Below are 27,077 nucleotides of genomic sequence, written 5' to 3' on the forward strand. Positions count from 1 at the left end.
ATCTATTCTGGAGAATGTTCCATGTGCACTAGAGAAGAATGTATATTCTGTTGCTTTGGGATGGAATGTTCTAACTATATCTGTGATGTCCATCTGGTCCAGTGTGTCATTTAAGGCCTTTATGTCCTTGTTGATCTTTTGCTTGGATGATCTGTCCACTTCAGTGAGAGGGGTGTTAAATCCCCTACTATTATTGTATTATTGTCATATGTTTCTTTGATTTTGTTATTAATTGGTTTATATAGTTGGCTGCTCCCATGTTAGGGGCATAGATATTTAAAATTGTTAGATCTTCTTGTTGGACAGAAACTTTGAGTATGATATAGTGTCCTTCCTCATCTCTTATTAAAGTCTTTGGCTTAAAATCTAATTGATCTAAGGATTGCCACCCCAGCTTTCTTCTGATGTCCATTAGCATGGTAAATTGTTTTCCACCCCCTCACTTTAAATCTGGAGGTGTCTTTGGGTCTAAAATGAGTTTTTTGTAGACAGCATATTGATGGGTTTTGTTTTTTTATCCATTCTGATACCCTGTGTCTTTTGATTGGGACATTTAGCCCATTTACATTCAGAGTAACTATTGAGAGATATGAATTTAGTGCCATTGTATTACCTGTAAAGTGACTGTTACTGTATATTGTCTCTGTTCCTTTCTGGTCTGCTACTTTTAGGCTCTCTCTTTGCTTAGAGGACCCTTTTCCTGTAGAGCTGGTTTGGTGTTTACAAATTCTTTTAATTTTTTTTTGTCCTAGAAGCTTTTTATCTCTCCTATTTTCAATGATAGCCTAGCTGGATATAGTATTCTTGGCTGCATGTTTTTCTCGCTTAGTGCTCTGAATATATCATGCCAGTTCTTTCTGGCCTGCCAGGTCTCTGTGGATAAGTCTGTTGCCAATCTAATATTTTACCATTGTATGTTACAGACTTCTTGTCCCAAGCAGATTTCAGGATTTTCTCTTTGTCACTAGGACTTGTAAGTTTTACTATTAGATGACAGGGTATGGACCTATTTTTATTGATTTTGAGGGGTGTTCTCTGTGCCCCTGGATTTTGATGCTTGTTTCCTTTGCCTGTTAGGGAAATTCTCTTCTATAATTAGCTCCAATATACCTTATTCCCCCTCTCTCTTTCTTCTTCTTCTGGAATCTCAATTATTGTAATATTGTTTCATCTTATGGTATCACTTATCTCTTGAGTTCTGGACCCCTTGTGGTCCAGTAGTTGTTTGTCTCTCTTTTGCTCAGCTTCTTTATTCTCCATCATTTGGTCCTCTTTATCACTCTATATCTCTTCTGCTTCATTTATCCTAGCAGTAAGAGACTTCATTTTTTATTACACCTCATTAATAGCTTTTTAAATTTCAGCTTGGTTAGATTTTAGTTCTTTTATTTCTCCAGAAAGGGCTTTTATTTCTCCAAACAGGGTTTCTCTAATATCTTCCATGCCTTTTTTGAGCCCAGCTAGCACCTTGAGAGTCATCAGTCTCAACTCTAGATCTGACATACTACCAATGTCCATATTGAATAGGTCCCTAGCCTGCAGTACTGCCTCTTGTTCTTTTTTTTGTGGTGAGTTTTTCCACCTTGTCATTTTATCCAGATAAGAATATATGATTGAGAGAATAAAATACTAAAAGGGTGGCGAAGATCCCAGAAATTTGGGTGTATTTTGGGTGTATTTTGGTCTCTTAGAAGAAAGTACCTCCCAAAATTTTAAAGACAGAAAAACATATATTTTTACAAAAATAAGGGTAAACATGATGAAGGGATGGAATATGACTGTAAAGATGAAAATTTAAAAAAAATCTAAAAAAAGAATTGATAAGTTGGTTGGAAAAAGAAAAAGAAAGTGGAGAGTATTTGCTCAGGCTGGAGACTAGAACAAAGCCTTGTGCTAGATTTAGGATATACTTTGATCTATTAGAAGAAATTGTATCCCAGAATTTTTTAGAAGAAAAAGCCCTATATATATACAAAAAAATAAAGTTAGATACAATGAAGGGTAAAGTATGACTATAATAATGGTTTAAAAAGATTTGTTTTTTTAGAAAGGTATTGTTAAGATAAACTAGTGAAAAAATGTTAAAAGAAGAGGAAAAAAATACAATTAAAAAATATAATTAACTTTGCAAGACTAAAGAATCATGGGGAGAAAGCCATGAATTCCATGCTTTGCTTTCTCCTCCTCTGGAATTCCACTGTTCTCCTTGATCAGTGAGCTTGGTCTTGGCTGGATATTCTTGCTGATCTTCTGGGGGAGGGGCCTGTTGTAGTGATTCTCAAATGTCTTTGCCCAGTGCAGAATTGTGCTGCCCTTGCCAGGGGCTGGGTGAAGCAATCATTCAGGTTTGCTCTTGGGAGCTTTTGTTCCCTGAATGCTTTCCGTAGAGCTCTTGAGGACAGGAATGAAAATGGCAGCCTCCTAATCTCTGGCCCAAAGGAGCCAAGAGCTTGGGGCCCCAGTCCTCAGTGAGCCGTTGGAGAAAAGCAGCCAATCACGCTTGTCTCCCTGGCCTCTAGCCACGCTCTGAGCTCACCCAGCCTGTGGCTGAGTGTTTCTGTCTCTGGCACACAGCCCTGCTTGGAGTCTCCAAACCCAGCAAATTCCTGCTGCTCTGCTTTTCTAGCAGAGGAAGGTGGGTCTCCCCAGATTACCACTTGTGGGTCCCTGCTCAAAAAGCAGTGGTCTAACTGTGCCTTGGATCATGGATTAAGGTAGCCCTGAACTGAGAGCTCACTCCTTGGCTCCATCTCTGTAGTTGGCTTCCCCACTCTAATACCTGTGAGTTCGGACTTTGTGCTCCACTGCTCCACCATTTGCCGGGAGCCAGCCCCTCCCACCACAGTCTATCTTCCTGTTGGTTTGGATTCACTTCTCCACATGTCTACCTTTCAGAAAGTGGTCAATTTTCTCTTTCTACAATTGCTGCTCTTCTTCTCTTCGGTGTCCTCTTTGATTTGTAGGTGTTCAGAATGGTTTGATAACTATCTAGTTGAACTCCTGTAACCTGATGTCATCACAGTCTCCTACTCCTTCCCAGATGTCAAATTTTATCCCTTTTTTTTTTTGCATCCATTTGGTATCATAAATTCTCTCCTTTAATCAGTCATTATTTTCTACAGTTACATTAACCTTGTATTCTCTGGGTAAATCCAACACGATCTTTAGGTATCCTTTCTTTATACATATGTTCTTGGATTTAATTTTCTACTACTATATTTAGCACATAGCCCTACAATCTGTACAGGGTCCTATGGTGGTGGGGGGGAAGCACTGTTTGGAGGGAAAACCAAAAGCAACATGATAATTGAGAACAAAGTTTGATTTCCACTTCTTTCTGGGAATAGGGGCTCTAAATGCTTCAAATAGATGTCAAGAACTGGGGGTGAAGGGATTACTATAGGAAAATGAAATTTTGTTATTGGTAAACTTCATATTCAATAGAAAGTTTAGGACACATTCAATCCAAAAATCAAAACAGATCTTATTGTTATAAATCAAGTTTTAATAGCCGTGAAATAAATATTTATAAGTAAACCTATTTAATGTTTAGTTTGCTAGTTCTTACATAAAAATCCTTACATAAAAAATAATGAATAAAAAGAAAAGAAAGTCCTACGAAGGCCCCAAAACACCCCTGCAGGAAGCTTTTCTACAAGTCCAAGAACGACATTGTCTCTCTCACTTTGATGAAGCCAAGGTTGGTGAGGATGCTCTTTTCCAGTTCTAAGTAACTCTCATAGTCCATTTTCAATTCAGCCTCCAACTGTTCCTTTGACTTCTGATACGTTTTCTAGGGGGAAAAGCCAAATTATCCCAATAATGCACTGATAGAAATACCAAAGAAAAGAAGGGGCTGTTTTTGAGCAGTTGGCCAAGCCACTGCCCTCTGGGAGCATTTTGCAGGAGGGCGGAGGGCAGGAGGGCATCTCTGGCTCTGGGAGAGAGGGGGCGGCTGGCTCTGAAGGGGAACGGCAGAGATAGAGTGGAGAAGTGTGTGCAGATCTCAGTGGCTTGGGAGTCCCTTGAAGGTCTCCTCATGGAGTCTGCTTTTGCAGAATTGGGAGATAGGGAATACATGGCTCTTTGATACCTCTTTCTCAAAAAGAAAGAAAGAAAGGGAGGAAGAGAGAAAGAAAAAAGGAATCCCTTCTTCTACTTCTTTTAGACTTCCCTTTTCCCCCATGGTTCTTGTCTCCCTTGTGTAGCCTGGAGTGTGGATAATTGACTAGAGTTTACAGAATTCCTTTGAATTCCTCCCTCTCCTAAGTCCTATTTAGATGGGCTTAGAGATCACACAGAAGCTGCTACTTTTTCTAGCTTTGGGTTGCCAGCTGAAATTCTAGTTAGAAAAACTCCCATTTCATGTGCTGTTAGAGCTGTAATTAATATTATTTTTCAGGAAGTGAGCTGTATCCAGACTTGATATTTGCAAAGAGGTAGGTGTATGGTTTCCTTCTGATGTGGGGTTGACGCATACAGCCTCATCCCTGGCAATTCCAGGACACTCATGAAGGCCAGCCTTGCTGGATGGTTGTGTGATCTTCCCCTGACTTCTGTAATCATAAGAGTAGATGCTTCCTACCATTTTCTATGTGCCGCTTACTGGCTAAGTGCTGGAAATGTTTTAACTCACTTAATCTCCACTACAGTCCTCTGAGGTTGTTACAGTTTTTCCCATTTTCCCTTTTATCAGCAGTTGATCATTGGAAGGTATTTCTCACTGATATTAGTTGTTTTTCCTTGGTGACACTTTCCATGTTCTAAATGTGACAGAGGAGCCATTTTAAATCCATTCGCTTATCCCCAATCTAGTTCCAGAGAAAACGTGAGAAGTGGTAGCTCTAATTTAAAGAGGGTACCATGTCAGGGCGCCAGGGGGGCTCAGTTGGTTAGGCATCTGCTTTTGGCCCAGGTCATGATCCTGGGGTTCTGGATTGAGTCCCATGATGGGCTCCCTGCTCAGCGGGTTGTCTGCTTCTCCTTATGCACCTTCCCCTGCCTGTGCTCTCTTTCACAAATTAAAAATCTTTAAAAAAAAATAAAGAGGGTAATAAGTCAAATGGAAATGAAGCTACAGGAAGAAATTGGAGATGTTCTGGAAACTCAAGTATGTGATACAATTTCAAGATATGATTATTATATTATTCAGGTGTTTTAGAAGTATTTCATATGCAAATTATTTTCCACAAGTCTACTGGCTTCCAACTGATGTGGATGATTAGGAACCATCATTGTGGTATTTAAACACTCACCGTAATCATGGGTAATTGCGGGCGTAAAGGAAGAGTGTCAGTTTACCTCCCACCACAGAATTTCAACCAGTGTTTGTGAGTATACAAAAGAACAGACCAAGACCAGCTTTTTGTAGGAGGGAAAATGATGGAAAGTTAATTGATTGGTATTCTTTGTACCTTGTCACCACTAAACAATGCTTTTGGAATGAGGCCTTCTGCTTGTATTACACTAATGTGTATCTATCAATAAGTGATAATGTTAACATTAAGAATTCCACATGCTCATGCTCCCACATGAATAACTGTTGGAGGAAGTTATATATTTGCCTGTAAGAAATCTATAAATGGGACCAGTGGTAAAATTGCTGGTGACAAAAGGCCTAGGTAGGGAATGCGCAAGAGAGAAGCAGAAACGTGGACTGAGGGGACCTCTGCTGAGAGAGAGAGCAACTGAATTCACAGAATATCCAAAGGCCCCAATCCCAGTGGGCAAGGGAAGGCTGACAGGGTTCATATCAAACAGAGGCTGGGAGACAAGAAGGTGAGGGCCTTCAGAACTTTAGGTTCCTTTCTGGTAGAAAGGTGTGTCCTCTACCAAATTCTCCTCTGTCTTAAATTTTATAGTTCCCTAATATTATACTATAGTAAAGTTCCTATCCATCTGTCTGCATACTGGTTCCCATTTATTGAAAGCCTACTCTTTGTCAGATTACAGAACTGAAAGACTAATCCTAAAAGGTAGTTGTCAGTATTCCCATTTTAAAGACAAGAACTGAAGCTCAGCAGGGATGTGAGCCCTGCTCCAGATCTCATAGTTAGTAGTGGTCAGTGGAGTTGAAATTTGAGCCCGTGTGTCTTGACTCTATATTCCACTCTTTTTGCACTACCTGCTTTTCTTTAAAAGAAGTTTTTTTTAAAGTAATCTCTCCACCTACTGTGGAGTTCAAACTCACTTCTCCAAGATCAGGAGTCAGAATCTCTCTGGACTGAGCCATCCAGGTGCCCCTTATACTACCTGTTTTAAGTTGTTATTCACCAGATGCTAAAATTCTGTGCAATGGAAGATTCCAAATTTTGAATCATTGTATCTATGAATGATATTCAGATGCCTTTGTATCTAAAGGACTTTGAAGTTATGGAAAACTTCAGAAAATGAAGTTGGATAGAATCTACTAGGTGTCCAACTGACAGTTGTCACTCATGGTAATCTAGGAAATGAGAGATATGCCCTCTTGACTGTCATGGGAACAAGAGAAGAATGTGGAAAGCCATAATTTTCCCATGCAAACTGTGGAATAAGCCAAATATACATATTTCCACTGGGGTTAGAAGAAGGCAACAGCTTTTGTTTCGGAAATTTCACTTACAACTTTTTTCTTCTCGAGTTCCAGTTCCATTTCCTTCTTCTCTTGTTCACGGATTTTCTTGCGTTGCTCTACATATTCCAGATGCTTAACTTCTCTTTCGAAGTAGTGATTCATGCTGGATACCTGTTAAAATCCCAGGCCTGTGAGAGGGGTGCCCATGTAGAAACCCCATATTCTTCACAAGGCTCTGGAAGAATTCCTGCTGTAATTCACTAGCTGGCTATCTGCTTTGGGGTACCACTTGCAGGCCCACTACCAGGGGAGCTAGGCTCAACGTGGGGCTACTGTGCTAAGGTGCAGGGCCCTGCAAATTGGAGGATTCCATGAAGGGAGTGGGATTGGAAGGAGAGAGCAGAAAAAAAAAAAAATATATATATATATATATATATATATATATATACATATATACATATATATATATAATTTTATAAAAGAAATACTCAGGGATGGCTTTTTCCCTTTTCTTGCTTCTCACTTCTAAGCCTGAGGAAAGTCTCATATCATCAACCAGATTTGGAAAACCCAGATGAGAAGAGCAGTGTAAACCCTAGAGGGACAGGAAGGGGAGCTGAATCCTGGAGGACTTTGTGTGTGCACAGAAGAACAGAAGCAGCGAAGTCAGCAGAGACCTTTGGCAAAGCGGTCAGGGGATGGAAACCTTTCTGCTTGCCATAAGTAGGCTAACGCTGGGACTTGTGGCAGATTGAAATCTATATATTTAATGTCGGTTTTATATATATTTACATATTTCTATTCACTGATTTTCTTTTTATCACCTTATTATTAACATTACCTGAAACCTGTGGGTGGTGCCCATGGAAAGGCAGAATATTGCCTCCCCCGCACCGGACATCTGCCTACAGTCCACCAAGTTGGGGGAAGATGGGGTGGAGGTGGGCAATGGAGAAATGTATCAAAATGTCATCTGGGCCTCTGGGAAGGGCATCACTGAAATAGGAATCCCGTTCTTTGGTTACAATCTGAAAATAACATCTTACGAATCCCTAAATCCATTCTCTTCTGACTCTGGGCTTCATTTACTCCCTGGCTGTCTCTCTCAGCGCATTTATTTTTCTGTGGTTTCAAGCTACTTTACTCATAAAACAGAAATACATTCCTTATTTGGGATTGTAGGATTCTTTTGCTTTCTTACAGAGTGAAAATGCTGTCATTTCTTTTTTTTTTTTAAAGATTTTATTTATTTATTTGACAGACAGAGATCACAAGTAGGCAGAGAGGCAGGCAGAGAGAGAGGAAGGGAAGCAGGCTCCCTGCTGAGCAGAGAGCCCGATGCGGGACTCAATCCCAGGACCCTGAGATCATGACCCAAGCCGAAGGCAGCGGCTTAACCCACTGAGCCACCCAGGCGCCCCAAAATGCTGTCATTTCTGAACATACTTTTAAAACACGCCTCAGCAATTTCTGGTCAAATAAATTCTCAGAGCCAAAAGGTACTGACCTCATTGGTGGAAGGGTGACTTAATGTCCAAGGAATTTCCAATATATGCAGTGTTCCATAATAATCACCTATGGCTATAAATTGCTGCTTAGCTGAAAGATCCAAAAAAATGGGGGGGGGGGGGACAGAAAGTCACCCTGGAGGTTAAACATGAAATGTGGCTTTTCTTCTTCTCCCAAAAGACCTGCTGTGATTATGATAATCTTGGCATCTTCATCAGACATTCATGACTGATGACAATATTAGCTAATATATAAAAATCATTTTTTCCAGTTGATGAAATGAAAGCCCAGACCCTGAGCCTTTGTCAGCCCCCCTGCCCAACTCAAATCTTGTCTTCTTGGTGCGCACGTAAGGAGTGTGGCTCCCAGCTGAGGTTGACCGTCTGTGTGGCTGGGCTACTGGGCAGATTGGAGAAGAAAGTGGGGATAGCACAGGGAAAGATTTTCAAAGAAAAATCATGAAGCCAGTTTTCACCAAAGACTCAACAAGGGCTGAAAGATACTGTTATCCAGATGAATTTCACAGACACAGCCAGAACCAGGTTTCTTATTATAAAAACAGATCACTTCTTTTGATCATTGAAAATGGATATAAAACACAAATGTGTTTAAGAATTTTCATTTTCTAGTTTATCATATTTTTTTTCTTTTTCTCATTTTCAGAAGGTTTAGTTTAAATTGTTAAATCCTAGATTCATAATCCTTGTATACAAAAGCAATGTTTCATAGCAAAGATGGAAAAACTCACATTTGGTGACCCATAAGTTTAAACGATAGCCAGACTGACACTCTAGAAATTCTGAAGACTGAATTTCTAAACATAATGTTTATGAGACAAAAGGATAGAAAGACAATTTTATGCCTGCATGCCTTTGGAAACAAAGGCTAATTTCTTTTAAAAGACGCAAATATACTGGGTTTACATAGGAAGTAGTGCTTGGGTAAAACAGAGAAATTGGGATGAAGGATATAAATTACTTTTCCAAGGCCCACATCCTTGAATTTCTGCTTGCTTTATGTTTTTTTTTCCTCATAATTAGCTCAAAAGTTAAAAGTTTCAATTGATAAATGACTCCAGAGAGTCATTTGATCTCATGAAAAGAATTGCTTGACACTGTCCAGGGAAAAGCCACAAAAATGATAAAATATTGAAAATTTGTGACATAACAAAAAATTAAAGATACAAGAATTACTCTATTTGGGAAAGAAGCAGCAAAAGGTACCAAAGATTTGGGGGTCACCCTCTCTGACTTGGAGAAGATAAGAAGGGTGCTTTTCATTGTGTAGTTTGTTCAAAATCAGCCTTTTCTTGTCATACTAATTATGCCTCAGAAATAATTGTTGATAAAGAAAATAATGAGAGAAACTCAAGTTGTACCCAAAGTTTGCATGCAAGAAGGAAGGGAAGAGAAAGGATGGGATAGCATGGGCAAAATTTGAAGAAAAAAATATTGGAGACTTTTCTTAAAATTTCTTAAAAAAAAAAAAAAAGACCAGATGAATGTCAAAATGTGCCTGAGTTACCTCCCCACCCCCAATAAAATAACCTAGGTCAGTTAATTAGAATTAACACACCAGAAAAGGTCCAGGGGTTGATGTAGGTGATCATAGTTATGCAGATGCTTTGTGACAGGGCTGGCTCATGAGTTTTCTCCAGAAGGTCCCAGATGTCGATGTATCCATCTTCTCGGCCAACGTAGAAAACTCCAGGCCTTGTCAGGGACCAGTGTCCTGCGGTGTACCTTTTTGGTGCACAGGATGACTGAAGGAGGGGTCCAATCTTTAAATAAATTGTTAAAAGGACACATGAAAACTTTTGTTATTACCTGAGGTGTATTCACAATGATTTCCTTCAAGTACAACTCAGATGGCTACAATCATGGACCAGCACAATATGTCCACTCTGAAGTCTTAATTCTTTTTCTTGTAGGATTTTATTTAATGCCAACTCTTTTCTTTCCTGTGTGTGCGTATGTGTGTGTGTTTTATAACCCTTTCCCCCTTATTTTAGTTGCTGAAAAGATCAGACTTTCTAGTTGAGCTGGAGATTGGTAGATGTTATATAAGCAAAGATTAAAAGGAAATTCTACCCATACTTTCATTTTGCTGTCAGGTGTCTATTTCCCATGAAGATAACTCTAGCAGCCAAGAAAAAAGGAAATAAAAGTCCGTTCCAGCTGTGAGCTGCATCCAATGGCTTGTAAATATTGTTTGGAAGAGAGTTTAGACCAGCAAAGTATTACAAGGTCAACTTCTCTTTTCTTTACCATGGGGGTAATTTGCCCTCTTTGGGAGGTGTTTTTTGTTTTGTGTGTGTACGTGTGCCTGAATTTATTTTTTTAATTATTTTTTTAATTACATATAATGTATCATTTGACCCAGAGGTACAGGTCTGTGAATCGTCAGGCTTACACACTTCACAAAATGTGCTCTCTTCTTACTGTCATGCCCTACCTGACAAGCAGGTGTACTCATTTATCTACTTATAGCTGCAGAGACTAAACTAAGCCATGGAGCTATTTCCTGTCCTCTGAGACATGCATGAGAAACTTCCCTGTGGGGAATGAAGAATATCTCAGATTCATGGACTCCTTGTCCTGTTCTTGCACACCTTGCCCAGCTCCTTCCATTTCTGTGGATAACCAGGTTCTTGGTCCCTGAGTAGTCTACAGACGATCTTGCCGAATTTTATTTTTCTTTCAGAACAAAACTGATACCTATTCACTCTAAAAAGAAAAACTGGACATACTGAAGTACATTGGTATAAAGTAGAAGTCCTTTTGTGGATGGGCACTTTAAGTAGTTTCCAATTGTTTCAATGGCAAACTCGTACATAAATTCACACAAGTATTTATGTAAGTCAGAGTCCCAGAAGTGAAAGTGTTAGGTCAAAGTATATATATATATACACATATATGTATATATATATATACACATTTTTTCATTGTATATATACAATGTATATATACAATTTTATAATTTTATTTAAAGAATTATATATTCTTTATTGAAGAATATATGTATATTTTTATTCATTTTATTCAAAGAATATATATTCATATAAATGCTATATATACAAATATACATATTACTTTTTCAAAGAATGTATGACAGCTATGAAATAGATATATATTTCAGATTTTGATAATCTTAAATTTCACACCAAAGGGACCTGTCATGCTGATTTCTCCCCACCCTTGCTTCACTGGATTTTATCAGTCTTTCCAGTCTTTCCAGTTTTGGGCAGTTTAGCTTCTATTTGCCTGGAACCTGGTCCTCTCCTAATCCTGACTGCCAGAGTCCCGCCGCCACCTAACTGTGGCCCATGCCTCTCTCTGGTCTCTTGGCAATGGACCCCTTAGCTTTCTTACTCCCACTTTCTGAAGCTGCAGACATATTCCTGGTGCAGAAGCAAAGGTGACAGACCCAGAGCTTCTCCTTGGGCTTCACAGTAAAACCTACCGTGTATTTTAAGGGGAGGAAAAAATATAAAGCAAATCAACTCCCACAAGACAGATTTTAAAGAAAAGATTAGGTGTTAGAGAGCAAGAGACTTGTAAATACTGTTTCCTTCCCTCAGGGAAGAAAGGCAAATGGTTGTGTTTTCAAAAGGCATACAGTCTGCTGGCAAGCCGCAACCCAAGCCATCTGTTCTAATTTCTCTAAAAAGTGTCCCCACGGCACTGTTATGTCAGAACAGCCTGTTGTTCCCATTGTCTTCCTCAGTAACAAAGGACCACACACCCACTCCTCCATTTTTCAGGCAACTCACCATAACACCTTCTTTCCAGATGGCCACATTCCATCCCCCAATGGTGAGGATAATGTCCTTGTAAAAAGGTGACCTCTGAACGGTGTGGACGGCTCCATCATGGACAGTGTAGAGGCTCACTGGCTTCTTTGCTGTTGGGATGGAAAAGGCCATTTCATCTTTAATAATAGTGTTTATATTTCTACATGAAGAATGGGCAGAATTCCAGTGGATGGATGATTAATGGGATCCAAGCGTAGACAACAAGAGGTCAGTTGGTGTAAATGAATCTGTCAAGGGACAGCTCTTCCTCTTTTTATGGAAAGTCCAGGGACTTTCCATCAAGGCTGTTTTTCTAGCTCAAAGGAATACTTCATGTTCTTATTCATTTACTCATTCATTAACTCACTTGGTTGGTCAAAAATATTTGTGGATTGCCTATAAGTATCTATAGGTACTATAGATGTCTGGGTAAACATTGGTTAATAAATGAACATGATGCTGCCCCTGTGGAGCTTACAGTTTAATGGGAAAGAGAGATACCTGATAAACAATCCAAAATCCAATAAGCAAATCCCAAAGTATGTAATAAAACATGTTAAAAGTGTTATGGTAGGAAAAATTACAAGAAAGAGTAATAAGAGATGTCCATAATTTAGACCAAATGGTCAGAAAAGGCTTCTCTGAAGATGAGACATTTAGTTCTAAGTAGCACTTTGATGTGGGAAGATTTTAATGTGGAGAAGTATTCCACACAGAGGGAACAATACAAATCAGAGTCCTGGGGAGAGAAGTGCTTAGTGCCTTTGTAAATTTGAGGAAGGCAATAAGACCAAAGTCTGGTAATCCCAGCATGAGACTTATGAAACAGATGGGGACCAGGAGGACCCAGACCACACAGGGACTTGTAGGAAAGGAGTTTAGATTATAATCTCCACATGAGGTGTTTCAATGAGTCCTTTAGTCCAGGAGACAATCTGACTGATTTCCAAAGATTCTCTGGCTGCTGTGAAGAGAACAAATTAGAGAGAGGTAAAAGGAAAGAGGAGACACCCTAGAAGGTAGTTCTGGTAAGAGAGCATGGTAGCTGGGTTGAAGGTACAATGGACAAAAGTAGATGATCATGAAATACTTGCAAGCTGAATTGACAAAACTTATAAATGGCTTGAATAGGAAGGTTGAGAATGATAGGTTTCTGGTAGGACCAGCTGACTCCATGGAATTTTGATTTATTGCAACTGGAATCAGGTTTAGATGTTAAGCTCAAGAGTTATCTTTAGTCTCTGCTCCAGCCTGTGGGTCCTCCTTTCCCTTAGGCTGCCTACCTCACCATTGTTTGGGTCTCCTTTACCCCAAACCTGGCTGCTCCCTATTTTTTGCTGCCCACGCCCACCTCAGGGATGGCCATAAAGAAAATATCTGGCTACCTTATGTCCAAACTATGAACTTAACGGTGAATCCCATCATTTTCATAGCTATGAAAAGCTGGATTTTTTTTCCCTCTCAGAACCCCAATGATATATTAAGCAGAAAAAATCCACTCATATGAGGTATCTACAGTAATCACATTCAGAGAGATAGAAAGTAGTGGTTGCCAGATGCTGAGAGTAGAGGGGAATAGGGAGCTAGTGTTTAATGGGTGCAGAGTTTCAGTTTTGCAAAATGGAAACAGTCTTGGAGATAGGTTGCATGACAATGTGAATGTACTTTAATAGTTCAGAATTATACACTTAAAAATGTATAAGATGTATAAGATGGTTAAGATGGTACATTTCACATTTATGTGTATTTTATCACAATTTTAAAATTTTATATAAAGTAAAAATAAACAAAAAATTTAAATGTAGGTTTCCTGGATTTAAAAAAAAAAAGACTAATTTTTCTCCAACCGAAGTCCTATCCTGAAGATAGCATAGGAGACTTATGTCTAAGGCCATCTTGAAACAATCTGGAAGATTCCTGGAAAGTCAGGAAAGCCCTAGAAACCAGCAGCTTCCTTCTTGTTGCCACTGTTGTTTCTCAGAGCCTGGTTTTCCCTTTCTATAGTGGAACTTCCCTAGACACCACCTCACTCTGGTGAGCAGGGCCATCCATGAGTCTGGAAGCCCTCTGCAGAATGTAATGATTACCAGTGATAGCAAGATCAACAACCACCAAGATTTATACTTTAACATATTAGATGTTCTCAGCCCATATATTTTCCTTCCTTATGTCCTTTTAGGGACCTTTAGTTCCATCTAGTAATGGATAGAGCTGTCTTTAAGTTATTAAATGGAGTAGCAGAGGCCCCAGGCCAAGTTGCTATGAGAAAGTTACAATAAACAAAGAAGTAGTTTCCAGAATCATTATCTAATGGAGGATTCAGTATACTGATGTGATTAAGAGTGCAGATGGCCTAGGTTCAAACCCTGGCGATGCTGGTAGCTACCCCTTAGGGTTGCTGTGAGGATTAAATGAGCTAATCCATGGAAAGTACTTGGAAAAGTGCATGCTGCAGGGCATCTGCTGATCTGTGAGCAGAATACATGAAATAATTATGTCAGTTGTTATCATTCAACTCTCATTTCTTGGCTTGTCACGTAGATCATCTGGAAATTTTGATTGATTTAGCCTTCTTTATCACACAGATCCCACTCAGGGTACTGTCTTTCAGAAGCTCTTTCCTAGAGGGAGGAAATTCTCCTTCCTGCCTTGTTGTCGATAAGCACATGGGGTCTCTAGGAAATCAAGAAGGACTGCGTCCCAGTAATTGCCTCATCTTGATTCAGGTACCCTCCATGGTGTTGATGAAAAACATCAGACTGGTAGCTCTCAAGGAAAACATTGCCAGTTGACCGATGTAATTAGGATAAGCAGTGCACAGTTTAGTCTGAACATCAACTTTCTCTAAGCTTCAGCCATTATCCAATGGGAATAACAGTATTGTATGGCTTTCCATGTGGCAAAATGCTTGACTGATTATTTTAAAGTATTTAAAATTGTTATGAGGATTTCAAAGTATCCTTTTAGTAAGTGGTTATAGCTATTTCCTTTTTTTTTTTTTTTTGGCAATGAACCAAATGCCAAGAAAATAAAAGCAATACTTCTTCTTTTCCAACCTACACCCCATTTGTCACAGAATCCCGGCATGTTGACTGCTAAGTCTCTCTCTTATTTCCTCTGCTTCACCATGCCTACACTGAGTCCTCTCCATCCCTCATCTAGATTCTTGCAAGTGGTCTTCCTACTTCCATTGTTTAAGTCCCACCAATAAATTAATCCAGCCCCTGCTCTCATGCCAGAGTGATATTCTGATTATACTGGTGGCACTAGGATAAAGGTCAAAGCTTAGTAAGTACTCAAGACTCTTAGCCATTTGGACCCAATTGTCTTCCAGGCACCCTGGCACCTTCCTGCTGCCCTCTCTATTGCTATACTTTAGTTAGGAGAGCTCCCTGTTTCTTAATTGTCCACTGCTCTTTTGGGTTTCCATGTTTTTGCATTTATTATTCCTTCTATCTGGCATGTCTTTCTCCAATTGGATATTACAATCTGCCCTTCAACACCAAGCTCAACTGTCTCTCTCTTCAGTAGGGCCCTTTCTTAATAACGCAAGAGAGTTGGTCCCTTCCTGGTTTCCTATGTCACTTTGTGTTTGCTTCTAGCCATAGCGCTGACAGTATAATGTCCTCATTTGTTCATGTGTTAGACTTTTCTAATAGATCACAGAAATCCTTTGGGGGAGGATAATATCTTGTTCATCTTTATATCCCTAGTGCCTGGCACAGAATAGATTCTCAATAATTATTTGATGAATGAATGCAAGTAAGAAACAATAAGGGTCATCTTGGTGGCTCAGTCAGTTAAGCATCCAACTCTTGATTTCGGCTCAGGTCATGATATTGGCCCAGGAGCTACGCGTGGGGCCTGCTTAAGATTCTCTCCCTTTCCTTCTGCCTCTCTCCACCCCCTGCTCAATCTCTCTTGCTCTCTCTCTCAAAAAAAAAAAAAAAAAGAAAAGAAAAAAGAAAGAAAAAAGAACAAACATTAGTGAATTTCAATCATAAAGCTCTTGGTTTTTAAGTTTATTGTCATTGGTTATTCTACAAATGAAATACAATTTAAAATAAATAACTAAACCTGTTTGTCAGGGTCTGCCTCAAAAGCAGTTTAGGAAGCTGGCACCATGGTGAGGCCCCAAGAACACCTCTGAGTCCAGGAAGAACTAGTGTAAGCAAGAAGTGGCATCAGGGTCTCAACTTGTGTCCCAGCGGTACAGTGGAGACAGCTGCCAGGCGCATGCAGTCCATGCACAATCATTACTCATGAATTATCGAATAAACAGACACATGAATAAGCATAAAAGTAGCTGAATGTAATTCATTATATCCAATATATAATTTGAGTTCCACTTTAAATCCTGGAATTTAAAATATGTGGAAAGTATAAAATCAGTCTCAGTTCTGCAAGCACTTGACCTTACTTTGGGTCACATCTAATTCTCTCTCGATGCCCTCCTCTTAGCAATAACACACATTTGGGTTTCTGGTCAGAGGTTCTATGTCAGAAAACTAGGAGTGCTTTCGTTTCCAGATTAATATGGCTACTCTGGAGGCAATGCCCAGAAAGCACACCTTCCCAGGCCTAAGGCAGACTCCCGTCTGCAGAGCCAGACTCAGTAGATAGAAGTGGAGGGGGTGAGGTTTGAGGCAGATACCTGAGACCCTGCAGCAGTCCCCTGCAGGCTCTATCTCTGACCTCTGACCCCAATCAGTCAATCCCATGCCTGCTTGTCCTAAGATCAGCTCCCCTTCTGCAGACCTAGCCTGGCCCCTCCACCTCACTGCTCCACGGAGTGCTAGCTGTCCCAGCAGTGGCCTCTTCCTGTGCTTACCATCATTCCGCATTGTGAAATGTGGCTCAAATACATTTTCATGCCATGATCAAATCCAAAGCTTGAGAGTGAGCAACTGTAATCATAGTGAACCTCAGGGCTCCAAGCTTTGACAGGGAGCTTAGCTTATTAGGGAATCTGAACTCTTGATTCCTGCTCCCAGCCAGGTGTTGTCCCCACACCTCTTCCCAGCTGCCCCGAGTCTGGACACCGGTCCCAGCCCGAGAGGAGGGTCCTGTAGTTACTTCTTCATACTGTTCTGATGTCATCAAGGTCATTGTAAATTTACTTTATAATTCGTATTAATATTTTTCATTTAGCTGAATTACCAAATTGTTGAATTATGAAACACATTTTTTTTTATTTAATTGTCCAACTATCTTAGTCATTTAAGCATCAGTAGATCAGTACTCCTCAAATCGGGGGTGAAGGTAGAAAACAAATCACCAGGTGAATCTTATTGAAAATCCATATTCCAATATTCAGCAGGTCCAAGGTTCTGCATTTCTAACGGGTTCCCAAGTGCTGCTATTTGAGGCCCTCACTTTGAGTAAGTACAGAGACAGGACTTTAGTGCCTTCCCTCCCATCAGCAAGGACAGGGTTACTCAGCACTTTGTAAAAAGGATTAACTTAGGTACACCTGGGTAGCTCAGTCGTTTAAGTGTCTGTGGCTCAGGTCATGATCTCAGGGTCCTGGGATCAAGCCCCATGTCAGGCTCCCTCAGGACTCCTTCCTGTTTGGTGGGGGAGTCTGCTTCTCTCTCTCTCTCTCTCTGCTCCTCCCCCCTTCTCATTCTTCTCTCTTTCTCAAGTAGGTAAAATCTTAAAAAAAAAAAAAAAGGAATAACTTACTCAGAGCAATCATCAAAACTTACTCATCAATCGGCCAGTTTCAGGGTCTCTTTCCATTTTCCAATCTGTGTATATCACTCCACCTTCCTAAAAATATTACAGGTTTCTGATGAGTACAATGACAGCTTAAGGGACTAAAGACCTCATATGTTGTACTAAGACTGACTATAACCCAAACAAGCACAAAGCAACAGGTTAACTCAGTCAAATTATAACTTGATACAGTGGTGGGGAGGGGGGGAGGCAGGGAAGGCTCAAAATGATTACTTGATTTTATATTAAGCAAGAAAATGAAGTTGTTGAATTTTTATGTACACATAGTAATGTGGAAAACACAGGCATTTATGGAGATAATCTATGTACACAAGTTCCAACTGCTGGGTTCCTAAATTTTTTATTAATAGGAAATTGTCCCAATGGACTAAAAGCTCCAGGAAAGGAACCCATCCTACTTCTTCAGTGATTTGTTCTCAGCATGATACAAAGTCAGTACCTAAAAATATTTGTGGAGTAAGAGAGAAAAGGGGAATGTAAATTGATAATATGGTAGCATTATTTTTAAAGTTGAGAATAGGAAACCAAGTTCCATTTAAGTAACATAACTAGTAATATATATTCTCCCTCTCCTTATGGCCATGGTAAGGAGAGGGGAAGGCAACAGGACCTGGTGTAAAAAGGCAGAAGCAGCCACACACAGGGAAAAGACTCAGAACCCGTGAACAGCAGAGGTAGGAGAGGTTTAGAGGTTTGGACCCACGACCCAACTAATGGAGGGAACACAGAGACTCAGAGAGGTTAAATGACTTCTTCAGGGTCACCCAGATGCTGACTCCTAATTCCAGTGTTTTTCTCTCTGGGTAATAAAAGGAAAACACAGAGCAGGGTGTATAAAAAGAGGAGTTGGGAGGCCTGGGAGTATGGCTTAGGATATGTAGGCGAGGGAGAGGCCAAGGGAACACATCTGACCGGTGCCCACTCATTCACTCATCTGTGCTTTTATTCATGAACACACGGAGCAAATGAGGACTGTGTTTGGTGTTGGAAATTCAGAGTTGGAGGGCAAGCCCTCCCTCCACTCACCACTCATGTGCCCAGAGTCTCAGAGGGCGCAGACAGACCGGGCCGCATTCAGTGCTCACACCTTGCCTTTGGCCGTGGCACCTCCCCCGCCCTTATCACTTAGTGAGCACACGGTATTTGCCTCCGTGTTAGGAACTATCTGCATGTGACCCAGACTCCACCAGAGTCCAGTGAGAGTCACTGATATCTCCTGGGTCCCACAACAGATACGTGCAACACCAAACAGAACCAAGTCAAAGAGAAGCAGCTTGAACCAGGTTCATAAAGACGTGTTGAGTGCCCATCCTATCAGCAGCCGCCTAGCTGGGAACTTTCCCGACCATCTCCATCCAGTTACCCTGTACTCAGAATTCTCCTCCTCCTCCCCTGTGCTGACATTCTTGGCCCCACTGCTCATGCCCTCTTCATCTCTGGGTTGGCCCACTTGAAATCACTGCCTACCTGGCCTGTCCGCCTCCCTGGCTCCACTCCCTCCCGCTTCAGCCCTGCACTAGCCAGTCTAGAACCCAGAGAGGTTTCCCTTATTCTCTCTAACCAAAGGAGATAGATCAGCCATGTCAGGTGTTGGTAGAAGAGCATTCCACTGGAATGTCAGCCCATGGTGGGGGGATTTTGTCTCTGTTCCCTGGGCCAAACAGTGCCTGGCATATACTACATGCTCAATAAATACCTGTTGCATGATGGATGAAATTAACTCTAAGGAGGGCAAGGGCTCAAATAGCAGAAAAGAGTTTGGGGTAGAAAAAGAAAGACAGGGGCGCCTAGGTGGCTCAGTAGGTTAAAGCCTCTGCCTTCAGCTCAGATCTTGATCCTAGGATCCTGGGATCAAGCCCCACATCGGGCTCTCTGCTCAGCAGGGAGCCTGCTTCCTCCTCTCTCTCTCTGCCTGCTTCTCTGCCTAGAGTCTAGATTTTATTCATGTATGACTCAGTTGTCACTGAAGAGTTTAAGCACAAGGTATCATACTTAAATTTCTTTTTTAAGATCTTGTGATCATTCATCTTTCTAAATCTGTCACATCCCTGCTTTAAAAACTCTGGTGTGACAGAGACAAATAATATATGATTCTACTTACATGAGGTACCTAGAATAGTCAAATTTACAGAGACAGAAGGTAGAATGGTGGTTGCCATGGGCTGAGGGAAGTAGGGAATAGTGAGTTATTGTTTTAATGGATACAGAACTTCAGTTTGGAATGATGAAAACGTTTTGGAGATAGATGGCTGGGAGAGTTGCTCAACCACATGGCTGTATCTAATAGCATTGGATTATACACTTCAAATTTGTTAAGAACGTAACTTGTTATTTATATTTTTCCAGAATTAAAAAAAATATTAGAAGCCTAAGTTATAAAAAATTAAAAGCCCAAGTTACAAAACAAGTATCTGTTTGGTCAGTGCCTCATTGCTTATCAAATGTATTTCACATTCCCTAACATGGCAGAAGAGGCTCTTTGGTTGGATCTCATCTGGCATCGACGGTACAGCGTTCCCTCTTGCACAAATGATTTCACGATCTCCAGGCAAATCCCAGGCTTCCGTAATTCCAAAGTATCGTTCAGGCTGTTACTTCTGCTGGGAATTGTGCTCTGATCTTTCAGATGCCTCCTTGACCTCCAAAGTCCAACCTGCTAACAGTCTGCATTCCCCAACCTCCCTGTCTTATCCCTGTGGCTTCTGGATGGGCATTGGCTGGATAATGCTCTTAATGTCTCTGCTCCTTAACTAGGCAGTGAGCGCCCTGAGGACAAGGGGCTGTGCTGTTGATTCATGTCTGATCTGGGGTCTGGTGCTGTGCCTGGTGGCCAGTATGCTCTTGAAACCTGGTGTAATCAGCTAATCCCTTCATAACGAAAGTGTGAATGCAAAGTGCATTCCAGTGAGACGGCATCTTCGTATGGTTGCATGGCTTTGGGCAGAAAGCCCTTTATTTTTAGGGAAAAAGAGTTATGAGTGAAAGGGCATCTCTGCCTCTGTATGTCTGTAGATAAAGTTCTGAGCCTCATTTTTTCATCTGTAAAGTGAAGATTAATCCCTACAAGATTATTAGGATTTTGTAAAAGATTTTATTCATTTATTTGACAAAGAGAAACACAGCAAGAGAGGGAACACAAGCAGAGGGAGTGGGAGATGGAGAAGTAGGCTTCCAGCTGAGCAGGGAGCCCAATGCGGTACTAGATCCCAGGACCTTGGGATCATAACCTGAGCTGAAAGCAGATGTCCAATAACTGAGCTACCCAGGTGCCCCAGACTATTAGGATTAAGTGAGATAAAATTTGGAACAAACACCTGGCACAGACCTTGCTATATAGAAAATGTCCTATAAGTGTAAGCTCCCTTTGGTTATTTCAGTAGGTGCCCCAAAATGGCAGCCATTATCATTATTATAACCAGTTGTTACTTAACTTTTGAATTGAGTGAGTTTTGCTACTACCTTTTGCTAACTAACAAAGCAATATATTTTCTTAGTAGATCTCTAATATTCAGCATGGTTTCTTCTATATGGTGTGGGTGTTCAATAAATATTTGCAGGTTGATCAATAAATCATTAGTAAAGAGGGTCATACTGAATTTTATAGATTTTTTTCACATTCATTAGGAATATTTAAATTTGAATCTGAATCATCAAGATTAAAAAATCCAATGTAAATGAGTATATTAAAATATGGGAAGGGGTATAAATATTATAAATCTTCATAAAGCAAATATACAGTAGAGGTTGTAATGAAACAGAATAGAAAAGTGGTTGCCAGGGTGGCGGTGGAGGTGGGAGAAATAGGAAGAGGCTGGTAAAAGGGTATAGACATTCAGTTGTAAGATTAGTGAGTTCTGAGGACAGAATAGAAAACATGGTGACTACAGTATAACACTATATGTTTGAAATTTGCTAAGAGTGTATAACTTAAATGTTATCACACACACGTGCACACAGATAAATATGTGAGGTGATGGATGTGTTAATTAACTAGATGGGGGAAGTCTTTCACAATGCACACATGCATGAAATCACCATGATGTACACTTTAAATATTTTACAACTTTATATGTCAAATATGTCTCAATAAAGCTGAAATTAAGAACATATATATAATGAAGACTCTCTCTATATATATGTATATATGTTTGTTGGTTTTTATGTTTGTTTGTTTGTTTTCCCATGGGTGATACAACCTAGATATTTTATATATATATATATATATATATATATATATATATATATATACACATATATGTATATACACATATATATGAAGACTGTATATATAATGTATATATAAAACAGCAATAATTCTAACTCACCTCTGTTCCCGCAAAGAACTTTGTGCAAAAGTCCTCTATTGGCTTGAGTTGATTGGCCAACCCAGCTTCCAGATTGTGGTATGGGTTCATCTCTCCTTCATTCACTGCTTTGCTCTGGGTTAATATTTTGTCTTTCAGAGGAGTATGAATAGAAGAAACATATTTACAGTGAAAGACCTTTTAAAATATGGTTAGCTTATTTTTTCTGTCCCTTGCTACACACATCTGCTCCATTCCCTCCCCAGTGTGGTAGGCATAAGTATAAACATCTTTAGACTTCTAATTTAGCAGTAGAACACTGGCTTTCAAACCCAAGCATATGCAGTAACACTTGCATGTAAAATTGATCAAAACCTGCCTTGCTGTGATTAAAGCGTTCCCTGGTGGGAAGGGGGAGACCCCTCTACCTACTTTCAGGGGCTCCAAAAAGGTCCATGGCACACAGTTTAAAAACCAGTTCTACATTATTTATATCATTTCAGAATTATTGACAGTAAAAATTGGACATGAAATATATCCTCTGGATTACATTACTCTTGATAGTCTCAGTAAGATTCTCAAATTAGAAAGTTGTGTCATTTTTATTCAGTTGGCATCATATGCAAATCTTTCAAATAATTCAAGATTAGCCTTTTAAGTGTCAAAAATGATCTAATTTCTAAAAAAATAAATCCATCTAAAATGTATTACTTGTTTTTCATAAGCACAGCACATGCATGGACTATAATTTAAAGTTTTCTGATTAGCTCAGGTTTATTCCTTAAGAACACCAGTGACTATATGATATACTGTAGCTGTAACTAGCCATGCAGACAGAGCATAGTTCATCTGGGAGCTACAATTCAAACACCATCTGGAAATTCTTTTGTTTTTAAAAGTATCTGATATCATCTTGTTTTAAAACAAAAGTCTCTTTATGAGCTAAAATTAATCAATGTTACTTACTGAAGCTTTGGAAAATAGTGAAGAGCATGAGGAAAATAACAAAAATCATTCTTTATATTTCTCAGAGGTAACTACTATTGAAATATTTCCCTATAATTACATTTCTGTGTGCATATGTGTGTGTGTGTATACATATATATATATTCTGTGAATATATAAAGATTTTCTTTTAATTGAGTCTTATAGCTTTGCGTCCTGCTTTTCTGTTCTCTTAAAGATATTATCTTGGGCATATTCCCAGGTCACTTATTAGTTTTAAAAAAATGTGATATTAAATTTCTGGGAACCCTACTCACCACATTTCAATATTTCATCATCTAGGTTATATCACCCATGGGAAAACAAACAAATAAATGTAAAAACCAACAAACAAATATATAAGGGAAAACTAAAATAGAAAAAAAACCCTCAGGTCTACTAAAAATATACATTCCATTTTTTAAAAATATAGCATAATTATGGACAAAAGTAAAAAAACAATTATGAGTTGCACCTGGGTGTTTCAGTCAGTTAAGCTTCTGCTTTCGGTTCATGTCATGATCCCAGGGTCTTGGGGTTGAGCCCCTCATTGGGCTTCCTGCTCAGCAAGGAGCCTGCTTCTCCCTCTCTCTCTGCCTGCCACTCGCCCTGCTTGAGCTCTCGAGCGCTCTCTCTCTCTCTCTCAGATAGATAGATAAACTCTTAAAAAAAACAACCAATTATGACTTTGTTGGTACAATCAACCGGCACTTCCTTTATTAGAGATCTACATGCTTTGGGCCTGTAGATCATTTCCCGATAAATAAGATATCAAAAACAAGTATTGAAATAAGTCAAACATGAAACCAGACGTTTAAATAGCTGTATTACAAAGTGTCAATCAACATTTCAAAAAATAACTAGGTACATTTAATCATGTTGTTCTTTTTTTTTTTTAATATATTTTATTTATTCATTTGAGAGAAAGAGAGAGAGACAGAGCACAAGCAGGGGAGAAGAGGGAGATGCAGACTCCCAGGACCTGCAGATCATGACCTGAGCTAAAGGCAGAGACTTAACCATCTCAGCCACCCAGGCATTCCAATATTGTTCTTACAAAATGATATTATTTATGTCAAATTCTTCATGCTCATTTCAATATGTTTTTCTCTTTTTAAATGATATACATTAATATATTAGTATCAGTAGAGTATATCATAGTAGGGTAGAACATGCATATAATTTGTAAATAAATACATGCTCGTTGGGAATATGTGTTAAAAATTTTCTGTTTCCTGAGGGGTGCAAGATGGAAGAGTTTGGAGCCCTCTGGTCTAACAACAGGAACCAAGAGCCTGATCCAGGGGTCAGTACAGGTGATGCAAAGGAAGAGGCAAATGTGAGATGTGCCGTAAAGGAAGACCTAGTTATCCTAAGAGAGAGACTATATGTAGGGACCTGAGGAGAGAGACAGGGATGACTCAAGTTCTGTTCTGGTCACACTGACATTGAGGGACTAGACTGGGTTCAAACCCAGGGGATAGCAAGAGGAGAGGTGGAGGATTCTCAACAGAGTAAGAGGGGACTGAGTTACCAAAAGAGGTGAACAATGAGGAAAGCACACTGCTGAAGTTAAGAGTCTGAGGGACATTCATGATAAGAAGGCAGCAGGGAAAGAAGACTGAGGAGAGAAACTGAGTAAGTATCAGGAAAACCAAAAAAGCCAGGGCACGGGCTCTGAGAAAAGGGGCTTAGTTGATAGTGTTTATTGTGATGGAGTTAAAGAGAACGAGGCCCGAGAAATATGGGATCATTTATGAGTAAACTGTGTTTACTCAGACTTGACAGGAATATCCTACCTCATCCTCATAGCATCCATCCATGGATTTCCATCGCCAGGGCCTGGGACACTAACAGCAGCTAACATTTACTAAATGCTTACTATGTGACTACATGCCGTGTACTCAACTGTGTGCTGGCCATGCGCTGGTTCACTCAGTCCTCACAGTAACTCCTGAGGGGGTTAAGCACTAATTCTTCTTCAAGGATAGACAAAGAGCTCTTCTTAGAGCTGTCTATGTATTAACTCATTTTATCTTTACAATACTCCATGAGGTATTACCTTCACTATTTACTTCCCTTATCTTCACATCTCTCTTCTCAAACAGCTTTATTAAAAAAGGAAGGTTTATTTTAAAAAGGAAGGCACAGAGAGGTATAGTAATTTGACCTGGTCAAATAATAAATGGTGGCTTTGGGATTTAAACCCAAACTCCAGAATCCACATTTAACTACCATGCCACGGTATTCAGAAGAATATGACGGAGGATCTGAAAGCAATTCCAAATTAGGAATTCCGAAAACATTTAGAGAAAAGTCTTCTGTAACAGAATAAACAAAAAGAACATGTGAAAGTGAGCGCTCAAAAGGGCACGGACTACTTTAGATCTAACATGGCAGGTGGGAGCCATGTGGCCGGCAGCCACTAGGTGGCAACACAGCGCCGGACAGTGAGCCAGACCCCGGTCCTGACGGTGGGGTAGCGTGAATTTGGGATTCTTGGTGGAAGGCTGAAGGAAAACCAATGTAGGCTCAATAAACATAATATGCTCAACAAACATACGAGTGTATTCTAGGCAACAGGTTCAAGTCTGGTCAGAGTAGGTGCATAGCTGGCAATGTGTCCTAAGGGGATTCAAAATACCATAATGAGATTTCAAATAAAGTTCTAAGAGCTGGCCATTTACAGGAGGCAGGTCATGACCGCAGTAACTGCCTTTAGTGATCAGAGGCATGTGTTAGCAAGATACACTGAGATTACCAAGAAATTTAATTTTCTCCAGGACTTGTGGGATTGTCTGCAGCGTGGACTTCTGAACACACATAAAGGGACATAGCCAACCACAGCCTCAGTGGAGAGTCAAAAAAATTATCTGTCCATTCCCTTTATGAACCGATTTAGCCAGTATACCTTTCTCTGAGAAATATCCACAAAATGACCTCGTCTGGAAAGAGAACATTCGTTTGGTGGGGAATATTCCTGTTGGATGACATTTGGGTCATGCTTCAAGATTCATTTTAGATAGGTCCTTCCTTAAGTGAATATAAGATATGTATCTATCACACCAGAAGGTAAGCTCCACGGAAACAGGGAATTATCTTTTCACAGCTATGTCCTTAGAGCCTAGCACTTTGCAAGAGTTAATACATGTCTTGAATAAATGCAGATATAAGCATAGAGATAACAGTGTAAAAATTGTTCTTTAAAAAATTCAGGGATAACAATTCCTAAATCACAACCAAGTGGAGTTTCTCCCAGGAATCCAGACTAGTTTAACATTCAGGTATTAATCAAAGTAATTCTCCATATTAATAAGTTTAAAAAGAAAAAAAGTATGTGATCGTCTCCCAAAATGCAGAAAAATCTTTTGACAAAATCCAACATTAATTGGTATTATAGAAGCAAAATTCTTCAACGTGATAAAGGACTCTACAAAAACCCTACAGTTAACATCATACTTAATGAGGGGAAGACTAAATGCTTTCTGCCTAAGATCTGGCATAAAACAAGAATGCTCTCTAACCACTTTGCCTCCTGAGGTTTCTAGCCAGTGTAATCACTTAAGAAAAAAGTCATACAGATCAGAAGAGAAGTAAAACCGTCCTTATTATAGATGACATTGTCATCTACATAGAGAGCCCAAATAAATCTACAAATAAGCTACTATAACTAATGTGATTTTAGGAAGATTGTAGGATACAAAATCAATACTCAAAAATCAATTGTGTTTTTTTTACACTGGTAATGAACAATCAGAAATTAAAAATTTGAAAGTACCATTTACTAGAGCATCAAAAAAAAAGTGAAAGACTTAGAGACAAATCTGTCAAAAGAAGTGAAAGACCTCTATACTCAAAACTATAAAACATCACTGAGAAACTAATGACCTAAGTAGATGGGGAGTTATACCGTACTAATGACTTGAAAGACTCTATTGTGCAGACATCAAATTCTTGTAACATTGATCTTGTAACACTGAATTGCCAATAAAAATCAAAGCTGGTTTATGCAAAACAAAACATACAAAATTCCCATGGGGAAGCAAGAAACCTAGATTGGTCACAAAAACTACTTTGAAAAAGAAAAAAGTTGAAGGACTAGCACTAATTTCAAGACTAATTATAAAGCTACAGTAACCAAGACAGTGTGCTATTGGTGTAAAGATAAACAGAGATCAAGAGAACAAAACAG

At 39.6% G+C, this 27,077-nt stretch overlaps 1 protein-coding gene across 2 annotated transcripts in view; it reads right to left on the reverse strand.

Moving 5' to 3' along the window:
- Positions 1-3,091: 3,091 nt before the first annotated feature.
- DNAI3 (dynein axonemal intermediate chain 3) overlaps positions 3,092-27,077 on the reverse strand; it is a 68,646-nt gene continuing 44,660 nt past the window's right edge. Inside the window, exons 17-23 of one of the 2 annotated variants that reach the window (XM_047727638.1) lie at positions 21,923-22,053; positions 17,567-17,630; positions 11,838-11,968; positions 9,641-9,845; positions 8,064-8,155; positions 6,605-6,727; positions 3,092-3,793 (exon numbers count right to left, since the gene is read on the reverse strand). In XM_047727638.1, the coding sequence (XP_047583594.1) occupies positions 3,653-3,793; positions 6,605-6,727; positions 8,064-8,155; positions 9,641-9,845; positions 11,838-11,968; positions 17,567-17,630; positions 21,923-22,053 (887 nt within the window). In that variant the 3' untranslated portion in view covers positions 3,092-3,652. The remainder of the gene's footprint in view (positions 3,794-6,604; positions 6,728-8,063; positions 8,156-9,640; positions 9,846-11,837; positions 11,969-17,566; positions 17,631-21,922; positions 22,054-27,077) is intronic. The other variant, XM_047727637.1, reaches the window with a different exon arrangement.

Source organism: Lutra lutra, chromosome 4 (genome assembly GCF_902655055.1).
Source record: "Lutra lutra chromosome 4, mLutLut1.2, whole genome shotgun sequence".
Taxonomy (NCBI): Eukaryota; Metazoa; Chordata; class Mammalia; order Carnivora; family Mustelidae; genus Lutra; species Lutra lutra.